Here is an 18280-nt window from a genome sequence, read left to right on the forward strand (position 1 = left end):
GCGGGTGGGCTCTGCAGCTGTACCTTAGGCACCCAATGCTTGTACCTCTAAAGATTGGTAGGCTTCACTATCCTCGGACCACTTTAGCAGGTGGTTAGGTGGTGTGGGTGGAGTTTCAGCCCTCAATTCCCTGCTGTGGATCAGTGAGGGCTCTGTTTAATAGGGAGAGAGGTATCAGACCTCCAAAACTTGGCTTTCCACTGCTCAGCTAAGGCAATTATATTCAGATCTCTATCAGAATTGCCTTTGCATTATAATAGCCACTTGGTTTCCTGTAGGGATGAAAGCCAAAGACTCTGGATCTCTTATGCTTGGGTGGAGCTGGTTCTGTATTATTACCCCAGTTTAGGGAAGTCAGCGAAGGATTTTTCCCCCGATTGTTGTTAATTACTGCTTCTCTCAGGCCAGGAGAAGGGGTTAAAAAGAAAAAAACAAAAACAAAAACCCACAGAGCACTTAACTCCCTGGCCGAGGGAATTCCAATGTTAAGGAAGCCACCTGGGGCAGGGTGGGGAGGGATCAGATAGATAGGAGAGAGTAGTGTGGGCAAGATAGACAAAGTTACTTATTTTATTTGGTGAGGACTGTTTTATCTGAGATTGCAGAGGGGTGCGTAGCCTGTTTGCACTGGCTTGGTCGAGATTGCCCCAGGGGGTTAGGACTGCGTCCCATGATTGTGCCATCTCAGGAAGCCATGATCAGCCCCTCCACGCTTAGTCCAAAGCCCAGTGCTGAGGTCTCCTGGCTGGAACGCTGTGCTCCAGGCTCCAAAACCAGTTGCTGCTTCCCCATGGTTTCTCATTCTCCTTTCAGCCGTGTTGGTGTGCAGCCTGCGTGCGTTAGCTGGGTCTTCGCCGAGGTTACTCCAGGGGGTTAGGTCTGTGTCCCGTGCTTGCCCCGTCTCAGTAAGCCACGATTAGCTGCACCACTCTGGCTCCTGGGAACGGGGAGGGCTCAAGGTTGTGGCGTGGCACGCTGGCTCCCGAAGAGGTCGCTGCTTCATTGCACAGCTTTTTGCTCGTCTGTCACTCAGGTCAACTTCTTAGTTCTGAGTTTGATGGTCAGGGTTTGTAGATTGTCATGTATGTAATGGATTCACTTGTTTTTTTCGAGTCTTTGTTGCAAGAGGGATCAGCAGAAGATTCTACCTAGTCAGCCACCTTGGTCTGTGTTGTAATTCAACCTTTTTGATTAAAGAGAATGATTTTTTTACTTTAAAATGTAAGAGCAAACAAAAAGGAGGGAGAAATTTTCAGGGTGCTTTGAGTTTAAGTCTGCAAGCTGGGATGAAGTACATGCTAGCCTCTCAGGTCACTGTTAAGTGATTGCAGAAGATTGTTAGTTAAAGTGAAATAATATTGTGACATGTGAGAGGAGAAAATAAAATATACTTTACCTTTTTACAAATTATGGCTTTTAAGCTTAGAAAGAGTAAATCAAATAATAAGATTAAATCGATAGTAAATCAAATTGAAAGGTCCAACCAAATAATAATAGCAACAGAGGCTGGATTCTAAAGCAGGCCCACTTATTTCCAAAGTCTGTGCTCAACCATCTACAGGACGTTAGAAAACTGGAGACTTTTAAATGAAGCTAAGAAGTTAAGCCAGCAAGGCGAAGGTTGATTCTGGGCAGGAAAATCGGAATGGGAACTTAGAGGCGGAATCATTAAATCAGGCAGAATCACACTTCAATCTTGGAGAGAATTTCCTCCTGAAGTAGACCCTGGGGAAATATCAATCTCCTTCCATGAGGATGGAAAAAAAGAAAAAAAAAAAAAATTTGACTGTTGTAATGATACTGAATTTTGGAAGTAAAGTACCCCTCTAAGAAATCATAAGAAGTGCCTACTCTGAGAATAAATTTACTGCAAAAATTAAAAAGAAATTTTTTAATAAAAGGCTTTTGAACCTTTCTGTTTTATATTCTCAATCAGATTAAAAAGGATACTAAATTTATAATAAGCAGTTGTGAAGAGGAAAAATCAGAGATAGAATTCCTGATTACCTAATAAAAAATGGACCAATTAATAATCAGAAAATAGAACTAATGAAAGAGAGGACTATGTCAAGAATTTTTCCCGGAACTATGAGCAAAGTATAAAAGAGACCAATACATTACTACTACACACCCACAAGAATGGCAAAACTAAAAAAGACTGACAACAGCATTTGAACATGTTAAAACTGCTTTGGAAAACATTTGGTCATTTCTACTAAGCTAAATGTGTGCTTATTTTATGACTCAGCAATTTCCCTTCTAGTATATACCTAAGAGACACATGTCCATGAAAAGACATGTAAAAGAATGTTTGTATTCATAGCCATTTTATTCATAATACCCCCAAACCAGAGACAACCCAAATGTCCATCAACAGAATATTACTCAGTAATAAAGAATGAAGGTACTGTTATATGCAACAACATGGATGAATCTCAGACATTGTGTTGGGTGAAGAAGAACAGACTGCAGAATTCCATATATAGGAAGTTTAAGAAAAGGGGAATTAATCTTTATTTATAGAACTCTAAAATAATTGTTATCACAAGTATGTGTGTGTGCATGCACACTTGTGTGCACACTCGTGGTGTATGTAATGGAGGAGGTCATTGACTGGGAAGAGTCATGAGTTACCTTCTGGGAGCTGGAAATGTTTTCTGTCTTATATTGATGGGGGTTATCCAGGTATGTACATACGTAAAAATTCACTTAAAATTAGTGTATTTTATTTATGTTAAACCTCTATAATCAAGAAAAAAATCTAAATGAAAAAATATATGTGATGATGGAAGGAAGTACATCCAATGGTAACGGGTATGCCTTGGGTGATAGAATATTTTTCTTTTACTTTTTATATATTTTTGTATTCCCCCCCCCCCAGCATTTTAGTTAATTACCCAATGCCATTGAGTTGATTCCTACTCATAGTGACCCCAGAGAACAGAGTATAACTGTCCTAAGCTGGATTCAGAAGAGGACACAGAGCAAGGGATGTCATTGCTGACATCAGATGGATCTTGGCTGAAAGCAGAGAATACCAGAAAGATATTTATCAACTATGCAAAGACATTCAATTGTGTGGATCATAACAAATTATGGATAATATTGTGAAGAATGCAACTTTATTGTGTTCATGCGAAACCTGTGCATAGACCAAGTGGCAGTCGTTCGAATAGCACAAGGGGATACTGCATGGCCTAAAATCAGGAAAGGTGTGTGTCAGGATTGTATTTTTTCACCATACTTATTCAGTCTGTATGCTGAGCAGATAATCTGAGAAGCTGGACTATATGAAGAAGAACAAGGCATAAGGATTGGAGGAAGTCTGATTAACAACCTGCGATATGCTGATGACGCAACCTTGCTTACTGAAAGTGAAGAGGGCTTGGAGCACTTACTGATGAAGATCAAAGACCACAGCCTTCAGTATGGATTGTACCTCAACAAAAAGCAAACAAAAATCCTCACAACTGGACCAATAAGCAACATCATGATAAATGGAGAAAAGATTGAAGTTGTCAAGGATTTCATTTTACTTGGCTCCACAATCAACACCCATAGAAGCAGTAGTCAAGAACTTAAACAACATATTGCATTGAGCAAATCTGCTGCAAAAGACCTCTTTAAAGTGTTAAAAAGCAAAGATTTCTCTTTGAGGACTAAGGTAAGCCTGACCTAACCCAGTGTATTTTTAGTCGCCTAATATGCATGTGAAAGCACGCAAAGAAGAATCGAGGTCTTTGAATTATGGTATTGGTGAAGAATGTTGAATATACCATGGACTGCCAGAAGACACAACAAATCTGTCTTGGAGGAAGTATAGCCAGAATACTTCTTGGAAGCAAGGATGGCAAGACTTTGTTTCACTTACCTTGGACATGTTATTGGAAGGGACCAGTCTCTGGAGAAGGACTTCATGCTTGGTAAGGTAGTGGATCTGTGAAAAAGAAGAAGACCTTCAATGAGATGGATTGACACAGTGACTACAACAATGTGCTCAAGCATAATAATGATTGTGAGGATGGCACAAGACCTGGCAGTGTCTCATCCTGTCGTACACAGGGTCAGAACCAACTCATAGGCGCCTAAAAACAACACCTAAGGTTATTAACATATAGTCTTTTGTGTTCTTATTAGAAGATCAAATTATGTGTATCCAGGAACTACATAGGGTAGGGAGCAGTTTGCTAGTTTCTTTCTCTTCATCTGTTCCACATTTCTGATTTATGGAAACTATAATAAGCATTGTGGTGAAGAATGGTCCATATTTTTCCCACTGCTGAGGGAAAATTGCTTGGAATAAAAAGAAAGTATGAAAATCATCTGATTTGTGCTAGCTTTTTATTCTTCCTTTCCTTCTTCATCTAGGTTTAAAGTTCTGTTTACTAATCTGGAAGAGAGACAGAAAGAGCTGGGCATTGAGAGCTTTGGTGCCTCTATCACTACCATGGAAGAAGTCTTCCTTAGGTGAGTAATGGTGCACGGGGAAAAGAAAAACCTTGGAGGGCAAGGGCAATGTCTTAGTATCTTTTCTAAACTCACCAAATGTTCAGATTTCACATATTAGAAAATTTAAAGGGAAGTGGCTATGACATAACTTAAAGTAAAAAAAAGAATTATTCCCATCATTTCATAAAAGAATGGATATTTTAACTTACCCAAATTAGGAATTAGATGTTAGTCTTTAATTTGAATAAATTCAACTTAATGAAACACTCGTTACATGGCCCTTTTCCCAGTTTACCTCAAACATCCAGCAGTCCTCTGGTGTTTGGAAACCACTCTACCATAGTTACCGTGTTGCTTCCATATAATACCCCTGCCAGCCAATGAGAAAATCAGGTAGCCTTCTGAGCTGAAGGCTGTGGCTCACAGTCACCAAAAAAAATTATATCGGAGTAGTATGGAAATGAAATACTTTGTGCTTTTTTTGACACAGAGTCAGTAATGCGGCAGATACACAAGATAGCCAAGCTATCCAGACTCCCATCCAGATGATGAACAAAGTCATAAACAAGACCCAGAATGTGAATTCGTCCACATATTTTGAGTCAGTATATGGTTCCATCTTTAGGGAAAACTCTACTATTGTGTGTAATACTGGGGTAAGCACCTTCACTAAGAAACCTGATGTATATTTGGTTGGGGTATGAGGGGTACGTTTTATCTTAATACTTGAAGGAGTGTGGAGTTCTCAGTGATAGCAGATCCAACCATATGTGGAACAGCCTCTTCTACACCTAACTAATTTCCTAATGCAGAGGTCAGGGATTCTAGATAAAGATATCAGCTGTTACTCTCAACCACTGTTATTCCTCAGGGTTCTTTATTTCTGTTTTAGAATTCATTTTTCAATTGGTAACCCAAAAAGTTGTTAGTTCATTGAAACTTCAGTAAGAGTACTAAGAAAACCTGATTTTTAAGAATCAAGAATGCCCAGTATTTTAAATATTTTATGTTTTTGCAACGGGAATTTAACAGTTACCTTAGGGAACATTCTTAAATCAGTAAGAAGCTCAGCATAAGCCTCTTGAAGTAACCAAGAATTTCTTTCATTCTCCTTCTAAGTTATCTATTTCCCCTATAAATCACGCTGGTTTTCTTGACTGTCGGGAGTCTGCAATATGGGGTACATTTCTTTCGATTGTCTCTGTGAATTGTCTTACTGAGGGAAGGATGGACCAGCTGAGAAGCAGTATAGTGTTGTCTGAAGATTTGGAGTCAGAAAGGACTGAGCTAGAGTTTTTTTCCCTAGTATTTGTTTGCTACAGAACTTTGGATTTTAGTAACACCTTAAAAAAAGAAGTCAAAAAATTAATTTTTACATGTACAGGTGCTTAAGAAAAGTGATTTTCCTATGTATGTACATTTTTAATTTTCCATGTTACCCTTTTGCAAAAGATGAAGGTGAAGAAAGATTTGGCAGGCCAGTTTAGAACAATTTCTGATCCCTGAATTAGGATATTAGTATATTTAAAGTTATTTCCAATAGTCCATCTTTGTAAAAGCTAGGAAGAACTCCTTTTCCTGCTCTTTGGACAGTATGAGTCATATAGAAAAATTCTTCCTCTAAATTTAAACACTATTTCTTGTTCCTTGAAAATACTGAGTTTCATTCAGAGAATATTTCTTAATCAGACTAAGGATATGTTCTCATTTTGAACCAGGACGAATATCCTGAAACCTGGCAATGAAACCCATATGTTGTATATGTGTGTGTATGTTTCATCTCCAAATTTTTATGGGAAAATATCCTTTAGGAATTGAAAAAAAAAGTTCACAAGGGAAATGGATGTGATTTTGTTGTTCTGGTCATAGATAATACAATACTATGAATAAAGAAAATCATCCTGTTGAGATTTTTAGTGTTTTATATAAAAATCTAGATTTAATACTTTATAATGGGGGTCAGTAAACTTTTTCTACAAAGGGACAGATAGTAAATACCTTAGGCCTTGTGAACCATATGGTCTCTGTCACAGTTGTTCAACTCTGCCATTGAGGCTTGCAAACAACACAGACAAGACAGAAATGAATGGGCATACCTGTGTCCCAATAAAACTTTGTTTACAAAAACAGATCATAGTTTGTCAACCCCTCCCTTACACAAACAAAAGACTGACCAATATTATCATTTTGGTTTATTATGCTTAGGTTCTATTCCAAATATTCGTTTCTATAAATCTTATATGTCTTCTTTGATAGAATTTCAAAGTATTGATCTTAATGGATTTCAGCAGGAATGACTTGTTTAGGCCTATGACTATTGTAACGTTGTTTCTCTCTTCTACCTTTAGTGGTCTCTCTACCAACAGCAGTTCCGAGCCATGTTCATGAAGAGGGCAATGTTCAGCTGGCGCAACTGGAAGCTGGTATTACTACAGATACTGGGACTTCTAGGTGTCCTTACCTTTCTCTTAAAAGCTCAAGACTTTTCTAATAAGAATAATGAGATTGTCAGACAAATGAATTTGCGTCACTATGGTCAGACTATTGTGCCTTTATCTATTTCTGGGAATTCTAATTTGACTGTGAATCTCTTAAAACACCTTGAGAATATGCTACAGTCTGAAGAACAAATACTTCAGAAGGTGCAAGGTAGGGCTCTTTAAAAACAAAAAAAAGACTGCTCTTAGATGAAGACCATCTTAGTTATCTGGTGCTGCTATAACAGAAATACAACAAGTGGATGGATTTTACAAAGAAATTAATTTTCTCACAGTCTAGGAGGCTAGAAGTCCCAATTCAGGGTGCCAACTCCAGGGGAAGGCTTTCTCTCTCTGTTGGCTCTTGGGGACGGTCCTAGTCATCAATCTTCCCTGGCTGAGGAGCTTCTCAGTGCAGGGACCCAGGGTCCAAAGGACCTGCTATTCTTCTGGCTTTTGTTTCTTGGTGGTATGAGGTCCCCTTGTTTCTTTGCTCACTTCTCTCTTTTATATCTCAAAAGAGATTGGCTTAAAATACAACCTAATCTTGTGGATTGAGTCCTGCCTCATTAACATAACAGCTGCTAATCCCATCTCATTAACATCGTAGAGGTAGGATTTACAACACACAGGAAAATCATGTCAGATGACAAAATGGTGAACAGTCACACAATCCTGGGAATCATGGACTAGCAAAGTTGACACATATTTTGGGGGGACACAATTCAATCCATGACATTCATCACGGCTGAAAGTGGAAGTGTTTATAGACCAGCTTGAGACAGAGGAGGTGTAAGTTGAGAGAGTCTATATCATGTTACGTATCTATTCTCAGTGAAGTAGTAGAGGTTAGGTTATAGGGTATGAAGTGAGAGAGCTTGGAATTTACTAATGGGATAGAGTGCTTGAGAAAAATGGAAATGTCTGAAGTAACCACTTTTGGAAAATTGAAAGGGATGAAAACCAAGTGAAATTATTTGGTTCCTTTTCCCCAACATATATTTTTTAAATGATTTGTATTGTGAACGCACTGGACCAATATTGTTTCCTCATCCTAGGTGACCTACTGAATTACTTGATGGAAAGTAAAGATTGTATTTGCTCCTGCATTGTTGCATTTTCCATTGAGGTGAAGACAAATGAAACAGTATTGACTGCTCTTTTCAACAATGAAGCATACCATTCACCATCTGCATCCCTGATGGTGTTAGACAACCTTCTCTTCAAGTCAGTCTCTGGCCCTGATGCTTCCTTAACAGTCTTCAATAATCCTCAGCCATACCATGATAAAGTCGTTGGCAAGTATGTTATTCTTTTCATTAGAGTTTTATACTTTGAATGTATTTCTTCTGCCCTATCTAATTACATTCATATGATAAAAATAACTATTGATAGAAATCTTTATTTTTTACTATGCTGATTTGCTGATATTTCTTTTTTTTTCCTTCTTCTGTAGGAGTACAAATGGAGACCTTGTGGCCTTTTATGTGCATTTTGGCATGGCCCTTTTAATTAGTGGTTTTTGTCTCCTGACAGTGACTGAGAGAGTCACTAATGCAAAGCACATCCAGTTTGTGAGTGGGATCTATGTCCTCATATACTGGTTATCTGCACTATTGTGGGATTTCATCATCTTCTTCATTTCCTGCTGCTTACTACTGGTGAGTGTTAAAGTTTCTTGAGGGCTCATTTTTGTTCTGTACCCCATGGAAAGTCACTGTTCTTAATAGTGCCATAAACCTAACTCGGCCAGTAGTTACTTTCTCATCTTAGAAAACACATTGCAAAAGTCTCACGGTAGAAACTTTCTCCCTCATATTCATTCCTTCTTTAGGAGAAAATAACTTCTTTGCAGAAGCAGAAAGAACTCTTATGGAATAAACCAAGCCCAAACCAAACCCATTGCTGTTGAGTTGATTCTGACTCATAGCGACCCTATAGAACAGAGTAAAACTGCCCCATAGAGTTTCCAAGGAGCAATTGGTGGATTCGAACTGCCAATGTTTTGGTTAGTAGTTGTAGCTCACTGTAACTCTTAATTAACCACTGTGCCATCAGTGCTCTACTATACTTTTAGAGGGCCACTAATTTTATCTGTCACCGCAGGCCCTGGTGAGCAGACTGGTGTCACTTCTGGCACCATTATTTTCCCGCCACCATTCTTCACCAACTTCTACAATACACAAATACACTGAGAGTACTGGCATTGATCATATAATTCCTGAATCTTAAAATAACTTGTATTATTTTAGCTGCATTCCACAGGTTTGTTTCTGTCATATTCAAAGTATTTCCTGATTTAAAAAAATACATGTTAGAAGGCTATTGTTTGATTACTAAGTTAAGGATGTTCTAGTTATCTTTATGACTTATAGCTTAATTTTACTGTGGTCAGAAATATACCATGAATTATTTCAGTCATTTGAAAGTCATTGATGATTTTTTTAAAATCCAGGAATTGGTCAGTTTCGATGAATGCTTTATGAGAAATTAAAAATAATATATATTCTGATATCGTTGGGGTTGTCATATGTCAGTTAGGTCAAACTATATGATCATCTCAATAGATGCAGAAGGAGCATTTGACAAAAGTTAACGTTAATGCTCACCCATGATAAAAACATCTCTGAGCAAACTAGGAATAGAAGAGCATTTCCTTAACCTGATAAAATACGTCTATAAAAAGCCTAATTAACATTATGTACAAGGAGTGCTGTGAAAAGTAGAATAAGAAATCCCACTTCTGATGCCAAATATGTGGTGGATATTAATACCACTTCACATGCCAGCTGAGTCATGTGGAAGTATCAGCTTCCCTTTCCCATGCAGTTCTGACACCAGCTGCTCACACAGCATGCTGTTTCTCTTCCCCAAGCCACTTGGAGATAGGCTAGCCTTCAGAATGCCAAATATGCAGATGCCAGTCACAAGTTGGGGGAGTGCACATGTCACCCCAAACTTCTGACCTGCTGGCCACAGATTTGGGGATTCCCTCAGCCTCCAAGGGTGCTGTCTGCGAGCTTGGGGTCCCTTCTGGGATCCCTCACTTTCAGCTACTGACTCCCACTACCCCTTTGGGTTCAATAATTTGCAGGAACAACTCACAGAATTCATGGAAAGTACTATACTTACAACAGCTTTAATATGGTATAAAAAGGATACAAATGAAAAGACACATAGGACAAGGTATGAGATGGTTTTCAGCACAGAGCTTCTACATCTCAAGTGATATGTTACTCTCCCACATGTCTTTCACTAACCAGGAAGCTCCTGGAGCCTCCATCTTCTGTGCTTTTATTGGTCAGTCTTGTGTGATAGGCTAAATCATGCCTCCTAAGGCTAGTTGACATTGAGCCACCAGGTGGCCCTTCTGGTCTGGCCCAGTCCCACTCACTAGTCTCAGGTGTTGTCTGGTTCTCAGGAACCAAAAACAAAGGCCAAAATGCTTTCTGCAAGGTGATTCATCACCTCAATAATGCATTCTATCTAAGATCAGGGTAGGAACATGTGTCCATTCTCACACTATTAATCATTGCACTGGAAGTGTAACAAGTACAATAAGGAAAGAAAAAGAAATTTTCAAGCATAAATATTACAAAGAAAGGAACAAAACTGTTTTCAGAAGGTATGATTGTATACATAAAATAATTCTAAGAAATCTTCAAAACAATCTTCTAAAATTAATATGACTTTAATAAGGGTACAAGGTATTAGGTCAATACACAAGAAAATATATTTCTATAGACTAACAAATTTTTAAAAATAATACAGTAGCATCAAAAATAATATACTTAGGAATGAACCTAATGAAAAATATGCCAAGCCTATACACTGAAATGTAAAAAACTTTGTTGAGAGAAGTGTAAAACGATCTAAATAAGTGAAATACTCAATATTTTTAAGATGTTCACTTTCTTTTAAGTGATCCATAGATTCTACATGATCCCAATCACCCAGTCCTGTAGTTACCTAGTGCTTCTGTAACAAAACATAAGTGTTCTTTAAAGAACAGAATTTTATTTTCTTACAGTTCTGTGGGCTAGAAGTCTGAATTTAGGACATTGGCTTTAGAGGAAGGTCCTTCTTTGTCTCTTTCAGCTTCCAGTAGGTACTAGCAATCCTAGGCATTCCTGGGTTTGCAGATGCATCTGCCTACATCTTCACGTGGTGTCTTTTCCATTTGCATATGTGTGTGTGTTTGTGTGTCTGTTTTTCCTTTTTATAAGATACCACTCAGAAGGAGTCACAAACAGGGTCACATATACATGTATAGGGATTAGGACTTCAATATATACTTTTGGGGAACTCAATCGATAACACTCAACAAATCTATTTTTGTAGGAACTGAAAAACTGTTTCTAAAACGTACATAAAAATGCATCAGACCTAGAGTAGTCAAAACAACTTTAAAGAGGAAGAACATAGTTGGAGGACTCAAATAATCTAATTTCAAGATTCACTGTAAAACCAAGTAATTGAGATAGTGTAGCTTTTTTTTTTTTTTTTTAGCATTGACATAAAAATAGACAAAAGTGATCAAAAGAATAGAACAAAGAGATAAGAATATATATTCAAATGGTTTTCATCCAAAATACCAAGACAATTCAATGGGAAAAAGATATTTTCAACAAATGAGGCTGGAACAGGAGCTATTATATGGAATAAATAGACATTGTTCTCTCACAAATCACACACACGCACACACACACAAATATGAAATGGATCATAGATCTAAACATAAAAGATACAACTATAAAACTTCCCAAAGAAAACAAGAGAACATATTTGCAACCTTTAGGTGGGCAAAAATTTCTGAGAGTGTAGAAAAAAGTACTAGCCCCTAAAGGAAAAAATGATAATTTGGACTTTATCAAAATTTTCAATGTCTACTATTGAAAAGATGCCATTTAGAAAATAGTCAAACCAAAGACTAGGAGAAAATGCCTACAATACATATATATCTTACAAATACATATGTCTGTGCTCATATCCAGAATCTGTAAAGAACTTCTACACGTCACTAATAAAAAGAGAAGCAACCCAGTTTTTTAAATGGGCAAGAGACATAGACATTTAACAAAATTTTATGGATAGCCAATAAGCACAGGAAAAGGATCCTAACAGCATTAGTCATCAGTGAAATGAAAATCAAACCACAATGAGACAACATTTCACATCTACCAGAATGGCTAAATTTTAAAAGAATGACAATACCAGGTTTTGGTGAGAGAGAAAGCAGCTGGGGGAAATGTAAAATAGTATGACCACATTGGAAAACTTTTTGCCAGTTTCTTATAAACATACACTAATTTTATGTCTCTAAAATTCCACTCTTGGAAAATAACTCAAGGGAAATGAAAATATCTATTTATAAAAATGTGTGCAAGAAAATTCATGAAAACTATATTTGTAATAGCCCAAAATGAAAACAACCCAAATATCCATCAACTAGAGAATAGATATTTGTGGTGTATTCATGCAATGGAATACGAAACTCATTGCCATCAAGTCAATTCTGACTCATAGTGACCCTATAGGACAGAGTAGAACTGCCCCATAGGATTTCCAAGGCTATAAATCTTTATGGAAACATACTGCCACATCTTTCTCCTTCTGGCGGGTTCAAACTATTGACTTTTCAGTTAGCAGCTGAGTGCTTAACCAGTGCACTACCAAGGTCCTTTAATGAAATACTAACAGTTGATATGTGGAAGAAAATGAGTGAATCCAACACACATGCTGAGCAAAAGAAGCCAATCAGAAAAAAAGTACATAATGTTTGAGTCCACTTATGTGAATTCACGAACAGACAAAATCAACCTTTACTTATGTAAATAAGAATAGTGGTTGCTGCTGGGAGTGAAAATTGAACGGAAAGGAGCATGATGGCACTTTCTTGGGTGATGAAAATGTTCTGTATCTTGGTTTGGTTGTTGGCTGCAAGTATATGTATACATTTATCAAAATTCATTGAACTATACACTTAAGATTTGTGAATTTTACTATGTATAAATTATACCTCAATTTAAAAGATTTTTCTGATGTGTGAAAGTCATTAAACTGACTCTAAAATTTATACCAGGAGGCAGAAAGACAAGAATATCCACACAATCTTGAAACATAGGAGAAGGTGGGAGAATAACTTTTCTGGATGTTAAGATGTCTTTAAAGGTGTAGTAATTAAGAAAATGTATGGGAACAAAAATAGACTAATTCACTAATGGGGCAGAATAGAAAGCCCAGAAATTGAACCCATGAATAAATGCATAGTTACTTTATGACAAAGATAGCTCTGCAGAGAAGTAGGGAAAGACAGTCTTTCAAAAAAAAAAAAATGATGCTAGGGCATGTCAGCAAAAATGGTACAGTAAGGAACTCCAAAAGTTTATTCATTCATGAAAGCAATGAAAAAACTGGCAGAAAGTATGATCCACATATATGAAAAAAGCAATCAATAGAAACTGTCCCTGAGGAAGCCCAGACTTGCACTTTGTAGACAAAGACTTTAAATCAGCTATTTTAAATAAGTTCAGAAAGCTAAATGAAACCTAAAAAACTAAAGGAAACCATGAAAATGACATCTCACAAAATGGAAAATATCAATAAAGTGATAGAAATTATAAAGTGGAATAAAATAGAAAACTTGGAACTTAAAAGTACAATAACTGAAATAAAAAACTTACTGGAGGGACTCAACAGCAAATTTTGGCAGGCAGAAGAATGACTCAGTAAACTTGAAGATAAGTCAATTGAGAGTATCCAACCTGAGGAAAACAAAAGAACAAAGAATGAAGAAAAATTAACAAAGCTTTATGGGGTACAATCAGGTATGTCAACACACACATAATAGGAATTCCAGAAGGCAAGGACAGAGAGAAAGCAGAAATATTTGAATAAATAATAGCCAAAAAACTCCCAAAATTTAACAAAAGATACAAATATACACATTTAAGAAGCTCAACAAACTGCAAGTAGGATGAACTCAGAGAGATCCACACCAATACATATCAATCAAATCATCAAAAGCCAGAGACAGAATCTTGAAAGTAGCAAGAGAAGTCAATTGTCACAAACAAGGGATCTTCAATAAGATGAACACCTAATTTTTCATCAGAAGCCATTGAGGCCAGAAGGTAGATGGATGGCATATTCATAGTTCTGAAAAGAAAAACAAAAACAAAAACCTGTCAACCAGAATTATATATCCAAGAAAACTATCCTTCCAAAATTAAGGAGAAGTTAAGATATTACCAAAAAAACAAAAACTGAGAGAGTTCTTCATTAGCAGACCTGCTCTAAAGAAATCCTAAAGGCAGTCCTTCAGTCTGAAATGAAAGGACACTAGACATTTACTTGAATCCACATAAAGAAAGTATACCAGTAAAGGTAACTAAAAAGTAAGTATAAAACAAGTATTATTTGTAATCCTCAGGGGGGCAACCTCTAAGAAAATAACTAAAAACTATGTTTTAAAAAGCCAAGGGAATTAAAATGTTATACCAGAAAATATCTATTTAACACAAAAGAAAGCAGAATAGAGAATTGAGGAACAAAACAAGTTATGACATAAGAAAACAACAAAATGGCAGAAATAAGTCCTTTCTTAAAGGTAATTACATTAAATGTAAATGGATTAAACTGTCCAATTAAAGGTACAGTTTGGCAGTATGGATTAAAAAAAAATTGATCCAACTATATGTTGTCTAAAAGAGACTCACAGTAGATTCAAAGACAGTGATAGGTTGGCAATGAAAGTATGGAAAAAGATATTTCATGCAAAGAGTAATCAAAAGAGACCTGGTGTGACTTTAAAATCATTCAAAATACACTTTAAGAAAAAAATTGGGTTACAAAAGTCAAAGAAGGAATGTAAAATGGTGCAGCAATGGGTCAGTTTTGTACTGGAGTCTCAGGGTGATGCAAATCAATAAGCACTTGGCTACTAACCAAAAGGTTGGTGGTTTCTATCCACCGAGAGGCACCTCAGAAGAAAGTCCTGGTGATCCACTTCTAAAAGATCACAGCCATTGAAAGCCCTGTGGAGCACAATTTACTCTGAAACACATGGGGTTACCATGAGACAGATTGGACTCCACAGGAACTGGGAATTTTGTGTTTCACTTTCAGGTTTTCAATGTGAAACCCTGAGTGGCTAGGGTGAATATAAGGGGAGTTGGGTGGTGGAATAGAGCCAGGAGGCCAAGGTCTAAAAGTGAATAGCAGTGCAAGGTAAACCCATTGCCAGTGAGTTGATTCAGACTCATAGCAACACTATAGGACAGAGTAGAACTGCCCCATAGGATTTCCAAGGACCAGTTGGTGGGTTCAAATTGCTGGCCTCTCGGTTAGCAGCCCAATGCTTAACCACTGCACCACTAGGACAGTGCAAGGTAGGTTATGTCATATTAAAATAACTGGAGGGGAGAATCTCTATGGATATAGTCTCTCTTTAGAGAAATAATCTACTTTCTAAAAAAGATGAAGGTTTGATTATTAGGGAAAAGTGTATTGTCTTTATTAATAAGTTTAAAAATAAAGTGTTCCAAGTGGAAAAAAAGGAAAAGTACACTGGTTTGGCTCAATGTAATGTTTTATGGTGAAGAAGAGGTGGAAGCAACTTTTTTCATGTTTATATGCTAAGGCAGGAAACCCTGGTGGCATACTGGTTAAAAGCTACAGCTGCTAACAAAAAGGTCGGCAGTTCAAATCCACCAGGTGCTTCTTGGAAACTCTACAGGGCAGTTCTACCCTGTCCTATAGGGTCACTACTAGTTGAAATTGACTTGACAGCAACAGGTTTGGTTTTTTTGGTTTTATGCTAAGGCATGTTTTTTAAAAAGAGGCAAATTGATTTAATAAATGAATAGTTCTATGCTAAATAAAGACAGGATTTGCTATGTGTTTTTCTAAATGTTCTGGCTTAATTTATTTTTATACTTGCCTTGCACCTTGCCTTTATCTCTGTATTCTGTGTTTCAGGGAGTATTCAAATACTGCAGAGTGGATGTACTTGTCATGAATTACCACTTTCTGGACACAATGATGATCCTCATGCTATATGGCTGGTCTGCCATCCCCCTAATGTACCTGATGAGTTTTCTATTTTCTAGAAGTACTACTGCCTACATCAAGCTCGTCCTGTTCAACTACTTTTCAGGCATTTTTAGTCACTACATAGACCTCACAGTACGGTACAACACGGGTAAGCAATTCACAAAATGTCCTCTTCCCCAGAAGGCAGCAGTAAATACTAAATAGAAGTGGGCTTGCAGGTATCTAAGACTATTAGTAGACAATTAATTTCTAGGTTTTTGGGGAAATCTTGTACTTGATGTAAATCAATAAACTTATTTTGTGTGCCTATGACATTCTAGGCATTATGTTAGGGCTGGGATCCTTGTATTGAAGACACAGGACTGAACTTGATCTCCAGGTCCTTCAAAATGATTCCTCCTCCCTATACCTATCTCCTAAAGCTCTATCACATGATGTAAATCTGTTTTGTACTTGATTATGGAAATTTTAGGAGTATTTGTCTCTGAGACTCATTTGCCTGAGAGAGAGGTGACAGAGAACAATATAACTTTTTTCTTAGAAGGAGGGGGCTTTAGGAAGACAGAAGAAATTATATCCCAAATATATTACACTGTCATTATCTTTAAAACTGTTAACCACTGATATTGTAGCCCTTCAGAGTGAGGTGAAAAAGGGGGAGTGTGGAGAGGAATCTCGAGCTCTTAGGAGTGGCAAACAGTTCTGTTCTGGGAAGGTTTCATGAGTGACTTCTCCTCCCTAATTAATGAAGAAGCACAAGATTCCGAACCTCCTAACAAGGTTTTTCAGAAAGAAAAATCACCTAACTTACTGTCTTAGTCATCTAGTGCTGCTATAATAGAAATACCACAAGTGGATAGCTTTAACAGAAATTTATTCTCTCACAGTTTAGGAGGCTAGAAGTCAAAATGCATGGCGCCAGCTCCCAAGGAAGGCTTTCTCTCTTTTTTGGCTCTGGAGGAAGGTTCTTGTTATCAGTCTTGCCCTGGGTCTCGGAGTTTCTTAGTGCAGGGACCCCAGTCCAAGTTACATGATCCTCTCCCAGCTCTTCTTTTTTGGTGTTAATAGATCCCCCTCTTTCTGCTTGCTTCTCTCTCATTTAAGATAAAAGGTGATACAGGCCACACCTCAGGGAAACTCCCCTTACACTGGATCAGGGCTGTGACCTGAGTAAGGATGTTGTATCCCGCCCTGAACTTCTTTAACATAACCTAATCCTGCCTCATTAGCCACAGGCAAAGACTGGGATTTACAACACAGTGGACAGTTACATCAGATCAAAAAATAGAAGTATTGTGTGAGTACACAATACTGGGAATCATAGCTTAGCCAAGTTGACACGTACTTGGGGGAGGGACACAATTCAATCCACGACGCATACATACAACTAAACCACTTTTCCTTCCTACCAGACCTGGTGTCTGCAGGATTTGTAACATATGTATTTCCTCATTTTCCTCCTCTGATTATGACATTTGGAAAGAGAATTACTCAGTTGACCATTATTATGAAGAGCATTTTTAAAAGAGAGGCTATTGTCAGTCCTTTGTTGAATTATCCTATGAACGTGCATTTGAACTGTGTCAAGCGATTCTTCCCTGCCTGTTGTTGCAGAACTCCACAAGCACAATCTTCCTGCCTCATTTCCTTAGCTCTTCACCTATCGTAGAATAATTCCCCTACAGTAACTGAAGATGGGCTTATACATTCCTTTGCACACTTCTTCAAGGATGCATGTTTCACACAAGCAAAACTTGAGCTCCTTTACAGCAGGCTAAAATACTTGTAAGAGCTATGCCTTCATGCTCTTTCTCACAAAGGAACCCCCTAAATTAGGGTAAGCAAGGTTCTATATATTTTTTGCATACCTCTCCAAAGGGAAATATTGTGTTATGTGAGGACTACTGACCTGCAAGCATTTGAGTTTGTGAACCCTGACTTAGAATGAAATACTGGGGAATTATCATTTAAGGGACTACAGAAGGAAGTTGAGGCAGAGTAAGAGAGATTTTAGAAGGTTTAAAGTACATATTTCGGGAGGAATATCTTGCAATATCTCACATAATGTGAGAACAAAAGAGATTTTTGCCAGTAGATTTGGCAATTAGAAAGTCAAAAGAGACTTCCACTTTTCAACAGCATAGCAAACACCCTGAATTATACTCTGCCAAAAATAATGAGCTGAGAAGAAAGTGTGGAATTGGCAGAGGCCAACAATATAGTGAAAACAGTTGTCCTGGGAGGTAAACAAGCATTAGAGGTAGCTTTTGACCTGACATTACTGACAGCATCTGGTGACC

At 37.5% G+C, this 18280-nt stretch overlaps 1 protein-coding gene across 1 annotated transcript in view; it reads left to right on the forward strand.

Moving 5' to 3' along the window:
* The window catches only part of LOC126087504 (phospholipid-transporting ATPase ABCA3-like), a 188787-nt gene that overhangs the window by 125131 nt on the left and 45376 nt on the right, over positions 1-18280 (forward strand). The window contains exons 17-22 of the mRNA XM_049905035.1: positions 4369-4467; positions 4940-5105; positions 6798-7098; positions 7985-8228; positions 8383-8587; positions 15906-16128. Of these exons, the coding sequence (XP_049760992.1) occupies positions 4369-4467; positions 4940-5105; positions 6798-7098; positions 7985-8228; positions 8383-8587; positions 15906-16128 (1238 nt within the window). The remainder of the gene's footprint in view (positions 1-4368; positions 4468-4939; positions 5106-6797; positions 7099-7984; positions 8229-8382; positions 8588-15905; positions 16129-18280) is intronic.

The sequence above is a fragment of the Elephas maximus genome, chromosome 12, assembly GCF_024166365.1.
Source record: "Elephas maximus indicus isolate mEleMax1 chromosome 12, mEleMax1 primary haplotype, whole genome shotgun sequence".
NCBI lineage: Eukaryota > Metazoa > Chordata > Mammalia > Proboscidea > Elephantidae > Elephas > Elephas maximus.